The 9399-nt window shown below is 42.4% G+C and overlaps 1 protein-coding gene across 2 annotated transcripts in view; it reads right to left on the bottom strand.

The window, feature by feature from the left end:
* Positions 1-5286, bottom strand: part of LOC143274884 (guanylate binding protein 128up) — a 53506-nt gene extending 48220 nt beyond the window's left edge. For both annotated transcript variants that reach the window (XM_076578860.1, XM_076578861.1), the window contains exons 1-4: positions 5171-5286; positions 3409-3574; positions 2407-2537; positions 985-1054 (exon numbers count right to left, since the gene is read on the bottom strand). In XM_076578860.1, the coding sequence (XP_076434975.1) occupies positions 985-1054; positions 2407-2537; positions 3409-3574; positions 5171-5209 (406 nt within the window). In that variant the 5' untranslated portion in view covers positions 5210-5286. The remainder of the gene's footprint in view (positions 1-984; positions 1055-2406; positions 2538-3408; positions 3575-5170) is intronic.
* Positions 5287-9399: the final 4113 nt, after the last annotated feature.

Below are 9399 nucleotides of genomic sequence, written 5' to 3' on the forward strand. Positions count from 1 at the left end.
ATGGTCGCTGATGCGATAACGAGGGTACAGTGAGCAGCATTCATTTATGTCAGTTTGAAAATTGACACACTGATATGAATATTATTATAAAATTGTTCTAAAAAGCAAATAAATATGATAAAACTGTTCTGACCTTAGATGTCCTGGAAATACGACACACACACACATATAAAAAATGTCCAGATTAAAACAAGGAAACCACAGATTCAACACAAAAAAGGCAGAGGCCAACACAGTGCAGCCAGTGGGCGCAAGGGCAGGTTACTCTCTTTGTACGTACAATACAAACATACATACGTACATGCATACATCCATACATTTGACGTACACACAATACAAGAAGAAGGGTATAATAATAATAAGAATAATGAAAAAAATAATTAGGAGTATGTGTTTGCACATATACAAATGCACAAGCGCACACGTGCGCAGACACACACACAAGTAGATCAATGGCTTGGTGGTAATCAGCTGGTCAGTTTATATGAACAAAAATATAACAATAAAAACTAAGAAATATGAGCACACACACAAACACACTCAAGCAACTTAATTGAACTGCGTCTGTTTCAGCTGTGATGGCAGTGATACAAAGAAATGCGCTGTAAGCCTACTTACACATGTGTAGGAAAAAAACTGCATTTGGCTGTTTTCCAATCTTTGGCCCATTAAAAACATTCATTAATCAACAGTACTTGCACACATTATGGACATCTTATGGTCATAATCAGTACTGCAATAACTTTGACTATGAACTGTTATCTCATAATTTTATAAGTTAACAAGTTTAAAAATCTGTTTTTAACTTGGGTATGGTTGTGTATAGAAGAGAAATGCCATTGAGATGATGCAGATGATGGGGCAGCAGGAAAATAAAAAGATTTTTTCCCCTTCTAAATACAGACGACACATGACACAGACAGACAAAAACACACAAAGAACGTGGAAAATGGAAACCCCTCCACAACACAGCGCTAGTCTTACCTGCGATAACCTGTTTACCACGACCCTTGCCGTCCTTGGCACCCTCAATGATACCTGGCAAGTCCAGTAACTGAAACACAAAACACATATTTCACATTTCCACTAACGATCACTGTCCAAGACAATATATAACTTTCGTAATCTTGTGTACGGAGCCACAAGATACACAAGGTGATATTGTGTAATGAAAATAGTATTGGATATGATTAACAGATCACACCAATATTTAATAACAATGATCATAGTATATTGCATCAGTATGTATGTGACACAAACTCCCCATATAATGGGCTCTAAGTGCCTCACATGAAAAATCATGTTTTGTGCTTGTAATCTAAAACATGCAAATCACACATAAGGGTATTAAAAACTTCGAGCTGGGATTAATCTGTCATCTGTTGCTATCTTTGAGGATTGACCAAACACACGCACACACACACACGCCTAGTTCTGCTCATGAACAAAACAGTCCACAAACACACAAGAAGAAAAAATTGTACTACTGTTTTGTCTCAAAAGATTTCTCTGTGTGAAATTTGGGCTACTCTCCCAAGGAAGACCACATTACTGCAATAAGAGCACCACCTTTTTGTGTGTGTGTCTGTTTGTGTGTGTGTGTGTGTGTGTGTGTGTGTGTGTGTGTGTGTGTGTGTGTGTGTGTGTGTGTGTGTGTGTGTGTGTGTGTGTGTGTGTGTGTGTGTGTGTGTGTGTGTGTGTGTGTGTGTGTGTGTGTGTGTGTGTGTTTTCTGCCTGTATGCATTTTCCTATCAAAGTGGATTTTTCCATAGATTTTGCCATGATTAGCATCCAGACCACAACTCAAAGTTTAGTGAAGGGGGAAGAAAACACTGGCGAGTGTGGCATTCAAACCAGTGCACTCAGAGTCTATCACGTCTTAGGCAAGTATGGGATTCAAACCAGTCCACTAAGATTCTCTCACTTCCTAGGCGGATACATTACCACAAAGCCACCACTCCACCGTGCAGAAGGAAGTAAGAAGACTTCTTCTTCTTCATTCGTGGGCTGCAACTCCCACATTCACTCGTATGTATACGATTGGACTTTTACGTGTATGACAGTTTTTACCCTGCCATGTAGGCAGCCATACTCCATTTTTGGGGGTGTGCATGCTGGGTATGTTCTTGTTTCCATAACCCACTGAATGCAGACATGGATGACAGGATTTTTAATGTGCATATTTCATCTCCTGGGTGCATATACACATGAAGGGAGTTCAGACAACAAACAGGTCTGCACATATGTTGGCCTGGAAGATCGGAAAAATCTCCACCCTTTACCCACCAGGCATAGTTACTAAGATTCAAACCCGGGACCCTCAGATTGAAAGTCCAACACTTTAACCACTCGGTTATTGCGTGTGCCCATCAATTAAAAAAAAGAAAAGCAGCGTCGGTTCCTGACCTGGATCTTGGCCCCCTTGTAGCGGATCACGCCAGGCACTGTAGTCAACGTGGTGAACTCGTAGGCAGCCACCTCAGAGTAGACACCTGCCAGGTTGCTCAGCAACGTCGACTTGCCCACCGAAGGAAAACCTGCAGGCACCTCATTGCATTGCATAAGTTGAAACAGTATTGTGATTTCACAGGTATTGCACACCCCCTGAAAATGTTAATATTAATTCAAATGATTGTTAAAATGTCAGTACAACAAAAGTTAATCTGACAATAAATGGCTTCAGTCAATATCGCAACACCCCCTGAAAATGGAGTGTGGCTGCCTGCTTGGTGGGGTAAAAATGGTCAAACAGGTAAAAAGCTTATCCATTAGTAATGAGTGAACATGGGTATTTGAAGCCCATCAACAGATAACAGAAAGAAGAAACAGGTATTACACATACACTGACTGGGGTCATCGGTCATCAAATCAAATCAAATAATGGTGCTTAGACTGTTAGAGCCTCGCCGACCACTAAAGCCATCTCATCAATCATCAAGAGTAATACAAATTTGAATAAAGTATACTAAAATTGCTTTTTTTTTTCCTTCTTCTTTTTTCAGGACAGCTGGTGCTAAAATTACATGGATTTATTCCATCAGTACTAATGATCATTAGTGTGATACTGATTATGATAATAAAGTGGCAACAATGATTGCTTTACTTAAAGCAGTCTGTTGTGACAAGGATCTATTTTTAAAACTTGTTACAGATATTATCAATGTGCACATGCACAACCCACTCCATCCCATTCCATCACACACACACACGCAACATACATACACACACTCTCTCATTTGATCTCATCATTCACAAGCACCACACAAATAATGTATACATATTTATTAAAACAAAAACATCCTAACTCACACACACACACACACACACACACACATATACAGAGTACACAAATAGAAAATTAAAAAATAAAACACTTCCATCAATATTCAACCAGAACTTAATACCCACCAACAAAGCCAATGCGAGCATCACCAGTCTTGGCCACATCGAAACCTTCCCCTGACCCCCCACCCCCTCCCTTGGGTTCAATCAGTTCACGACGTAACTTGGCCAGACGAGCTTTCAGCAACCCAAGATGGCCACTGGTCGCCTTGTTCCTCTGTGTCCGAGCCATCTGATAACCAATGCAAACAGTTCATATTAGTACAATATTAATAAAAAAAATCAATGCAGCTGAATTACCATCAAGCAAAGTGATCAGATTATAGTCTAACGACCGTGAGTTGTGAAGTAAGAGATGTTCTGGCCTGTTGCCTGTAACTAAGTAGAGTTGTGGGATGAAACAGGAAACCTGGGACCACTCACTGTGACTCAGTCAAGCATTATCCACTTCACACATGTGCCTTTTGTAATGTTGCTAAAATTTCTTGATCAGTTCTGTGGGTGTCTATATCTCATGAGCCTGGTTGATGCCAAAACATATCATGAAAGGAAGCATAGAGAAAGTGAACAGCCTTGTCACAAAGTCCCAAACCTAAATGGACTGCCTCAGCAGCAACAATATCATCATCATCCTCATTTATCATCAAACATAGAAAAAAATAATTGCTCCTAATTCTGAGACCTTTCATGCCATGTTCTCATGGTGACCTAAGTTTTGATTTCCCAACCACTTCCATGCTTGTAGAAAGTTCCTGCTAAAGTCTTACTCTTAGTGTCGGCAGGTTTGTGAGGGACTTTGCTAGATGGACAAGGTGGCTGTCTCTACTCCTTTCCAGACAGTCTGGCTCTGGGATTAAATGATTTTTTTTCAGTATGGGGCTTAGTAGGTGGCATCCTCCAAATAAAGAATCAGAACAGGCACACTGAACACCACCAAAGTGACTCAGCAGCAGTGCAGTCTCCTCTGATATGTGGCCTCATAGCAACCTACTATTGATAGTGGCACAGGACTTAATAAATTATAAAGCAAGTGAATGATAAATAAACATGATTTACAAATGTCAAAGAAAAGGAGGTGTGGGAAAAATCAGTTTCCAGACAAAATTACAGTCATCAGACTGACAATGCCAAGTAAACAAACAAAAAAGTTAAATTTAAACACACACACAAACATCAAACATGTGGCACAGTATGTAAACTCTTTCTTTCATACACTCACTACGTACGTTATTGACATGTGTGTGTGTTGTGTGTTGTGTGTGTGTGTGTGTACATGTGTGTGTGTGTGTGTGTGTGTGTGTGTGTGTGTGTGACCGTGTTGTGTGTGTGTGTGTGTGTGTGTGTGGATGTATATGACTGAGGTGTCGTGTGTGTGAGTGTGTGTTTGTATGTTTGTGTGTGCGTGTGCGTGTGTGTGTATGACTGTGGGAGTGGGTATGTGGGAGTGATTATCATCATAGAAGTCCATCGCAAACGAAGATGACATCACTGACTCCGGTAATGGCAACGTAGCCATAAGGCAGATGCACATGATGATGTTTCTGTGGCCGTATTGTAGGTCGATTCATGTTAGGTCTTTCTCGCGTGTGGGAGGCAGATGAAAGAGAATAAGCAAAGGAACGATGATAATGATGACGATAATAGTTTACTCAATATTTGACAAATAATCAAATGTGAGTGCGAGTGAAAGTGCAATCCTGTGACACACGAAAAGTAACGCAATCGCAATGTGTGAATAACTTGCCGACAACTACACGCAACACAATGACTGTAACTATTTTGTTAATACATAACAAATTGCTTGGAAAACAAAACAAAAGAAACATACCTCGGCTTCGATCTCGGCGATCTTCTGAAGAACAGACATGACTGGTGATTAGACTGTTTCCAAAATCGTTGCCTCAAAAATTCTTCAGTCCACCTGGCCTCTCCAACCGGAAAAAGAAATCGCTGAAAAGGAAACGACAAAATTATACACAAAAGTTGATGACGTCATCTATTGGTGTTCGCATTGTTTATCCGAGAAGGGTTCTTTCTTCGGAGACTTCCCCTCCCCCTTCCTCTCCGACCCCTGACCACCCAACTACCCCCCACCCCACCCCACCCTGAAAGTTTATGTTTGTTTGCTATGGTTAAGTAGGAAAAGAAAGGAAAAAAAAGACTGACCCGAACAAAACTGGAGGTTTCGTTGACTGAGGTGAAAGTTTCCAGTTTGACAATAACATTCACTATAATAATGATAATAATAATAATAATAATAATAATAATAATAATAATAATGGATACTTGTACAGCACACTATCCAGAAATCTGCTCTAGGTGCTTTACAAAAACACTTTTGTTTACATAACACATTACGTGCACACACCAAAATGTGACTACACACACACACACACACACACACACACACACACACCCGGCACACACACACACACACACACACACACACACACACACACACACACACCGGCACACTGGCACACACACACACACACACACACACACACACACTGACACACAATCACACACACACACACACACAATGCATACATACATCTTAACATACATATGTATCTAACAGCTACCCTCAACCCATGCGCACACAAACATACATTGATAAACAGACGTGCGCGTGCGCGCGGCGGCGCGCGCGCGCACACACTGACTGGCACACTCACACACACACAGACACACACACGCACGCACTCATATACATGTATGTAGTTATGTACATATACATATGTACACATACATAGTCAAGCACAGCTAACGCAAAGGAAGTGGACCTGCCATAATTAATCTTATTGCTGTTGAGGGAAAAGGTGAGTTTTGAGACGAGATTTAAAAGATGCAAGGGAACTCAGAATGACGGAGGTTATCAGGGAGTTTGTTCCACGTCTCTGGCGATTGAAAAGCCGGAAAACGATCTGTGTAATCCACAGGTCTTACTTCTGACGTGAGGTATCCTGAGAAGTCGAGTATCAGAGGAAGAAGGAAGCTGGCGAGACGGAACAGAAAGATACTTGGGGCCAGACTGATCCGTTGACTGCAGAAAAGGTCAGAGTGGATAGCTTATAGTCTATTCGATCAGAACTGAACAGGCAACCAGTGGAGAGACTGAAGGAGGGGAGAAACATGGTCAAATTTAGAAGTTCTGCAAATGAGTCTGGCAACGGTTATTCTGCCGGAATTCGCTGGAGTCTGTTTGACAGATATCTGGGAAGGCCGGCCAAAAGAGAGATGCAGTGAGTAATCCAATCTTGAGAGAACTAGAGAGCATACAAGTGCCTTGGTTGCATCGGTTGAGAAATAGTGGCTGATAGAACTGATACTACGCACTTCCAAATAGGAAACTGCAGATATTCAAAATGTGCTGTTGGAAGGAAAGAGACTGGTCTAGGATTACACCAAGACCGTCTGCGAACAGAAGGAGAAAGTGAAACAGGTGTGCTATTGATCAGAACAGAGTCAGGAAAGGAATGATGCTGACGAAACTTCTTTGGGCAGGCAATCATAAATTCAGTCTTATCATCATTTAGTTGCAGCTTATTCAGTCATCCAGTCCTTTAGGCCAGAAATGCACTCCGGCCCGTGTTTGAGTCGCCAGTGCATCAAATTCAGCCACTATTGAAGCCGACTGATAAAGTTGAGTGTCATTAGCAAAGCTCTCATGCGACATCGCATGATGACTGATGACATCCGACATGGCAGTTAGTCACTGGTGGTCACGCAACTGTAGGGAACGAAATCAGCCGGAGCTTGGGAGGCGGGAGCGGAGGCCGGGCCGAGCCAAGCTGGAATCTTTGTTCATCCCACTGATGTAAATGTTGCACATCTCCGGCAGTCTCGCCGGCTACAGAAAAATCGTCACTTCAGTGCACTGAGTTTCCGTCGTGGTCAGATCCAAACCATCATGAAACATCTGGCAAGCCCGTGCCGCCTGGACTGGTTACAAATAATATGTATTGTTCTTAACAAAGACTTGAACTGGTTTTGGCACATTGCCAAAAAAACCACTGAATTGAACAAGAATCTCAGTACACTGCTTGTCATGTTGTATAATGATGAAGCCGGCTGAAAGCCATTGCCAAAAAAACCACTGAATTGAACAAGAATCTCAGTACACTGCTTGTCATGTTGTATAATGATGAAGCCGGCTGAAAGCCAACCTAAATGTCAGCCACAGTGCAAGCAAATAATGAACCCAGTGTGACTTGAGATCTACACCGGCGCCCGGGCAGCTTGTACAAAAAGTTTGAAAACGGCATCCAAAAGTTGTTCTGGACAACAACAGAACAGATCGACTGGTATTCTCATAAAAGAGGCAACATCAGATCTATGACCGAGACTGAAGGTCAGAATTCAGTATAAATGATGACTGACCAGCTCGTTTGTTATTTAATAATTACCAAAATGCATCATGCGACGCAATGACTTTAGCTGTTTGACCGAGTCAGTGGAGCGCAAGGCGCCGGCAATCGCAATGGTGGAAATAACTTGATTGTCTGGTGACACGGTCGCCGTACCTCCATGCACAGCAAGGAGCGACCTCGCTGTCAGTGGATGGTGTTGGCTCTGGCCCGGATCTCTTGGCACTTTCGTTTTGAGGGATGTTCAAATCAGGCTTCTAAATGCGATATAAGTGCTAACGTCTCCCAGCCCGGCCATCAATGAAGTATACTTGACGAAGACCAGGTCTACTTTGGGGCCATCAGTTCTGACAGGGGGTTGATGCCTGGCTATCGCATTGGAAATCAAATTGGAAACTTTTTAAAACTGAGCTACTGGTAGGATCTCACTTTTGTTGTTATTGAGCTGAAAACAAACATTATTGGCATCATTATCTTCGTCTTCTCCCGCTGTGTTCGTGGGCTGCAACCCTCATACCATTTTCATTTGTATACACGTCCGACTGAATGGGTTTCTACGTGGCCGTTTTCACCGCACCGGATGTAGGCACTGCCATCAATACTCCAACCGTTTCCGGCCGTGTAGGCCTGCATCAATGCCGCTGGGTATTTTCTTGTATCCATTATATGATGACCCACCGAAAACTGACTCGGACATGGACTGTGGATCTGCAACGTGCGCTTTTGATTTTCTGGATGCGTAATGAAGATAGTTTACTGAGGCCACTCAGGCAAAGTCTGCACATCTGTTGACATGGGAGAGCGGAAACAATCTCAAGCAGGGCCTTAACGCCCAAGATGCGTCGAATCAAGGGATCGAACTCAGGAAACTTGAGCGAGAATCGAGCGCTATAATCATTTGTCCACCATACCGGACGTATTTTAAGTACTGGACGTATTTTAAGTAATATTTATTTTCAGGATTGAGGAAGAAGAATGGTTCAAGACGACCAGGATGACAATGTTGTAACTAGTGAGAAAAAACTCTCAAGAGCAGCAATGCTACAATCGTAAAGGCCGCCATTACCGTGGGGAAGCTAAAAAAAAAAAAAAAAAAAAAAAAAGGTCTAACGAACCTCACAGAAAAAAAAACTAAACTGAAGGTCCACCGTATACACGTGCTCAGGATCCTCCTGCATAGCAGATATACGTTGACTACACAACAGAGGATGTGTGTGTTACTAGAAGACAAGAACTCAACTAACACCGAGAGGTTACCATGGTTCTGAAGAAGGCTAAGTCCACAACTGAGCTTCATATCAAGTCTACATTTGCAACGTCTCAGAGATGTGGGCCATGTCCGAAGCCTGACTGAGAAGGCTGGATGCATGATGTCACGAAAGACCTCAGTCCTCTTAGGACTCACCTGAGTCTGGGTCTCGAGCGATTGGACTTCTAGGCCTCCACGACAGTAGGAGATGCATGCAAAGGAGCCGACACGATCTCTGCTGCCATCTTTATTGGGAGAAAAAAGTGGGAAACAATCGCCAATGAGGACATTGTGAACTTGTATCAAATAATACAACCCATATTGCCTCATAAAACACGTGGGTTTTATGGAATGTATTTCATTTTATATCTATGCATTACCTACTTGACATTTTTTGTTTGTTTGGTGGACACAAAACTCTGCTGCCCGACTCGTCCT

Source organism: Babylonia areolata, chromosome 29, assembly GCF_041734735.1.
Source record: "Babylonia areolata isolate BAREFJ2019XMU chromosome 29, ASM4173473v1, whole genome shotgun sequence".
NCBI lineage: Eukaryota > Metazoa > Mollusca > Gastropoda > Neogastropoda > Buccinidae > Babylonia > Babylonia areolata.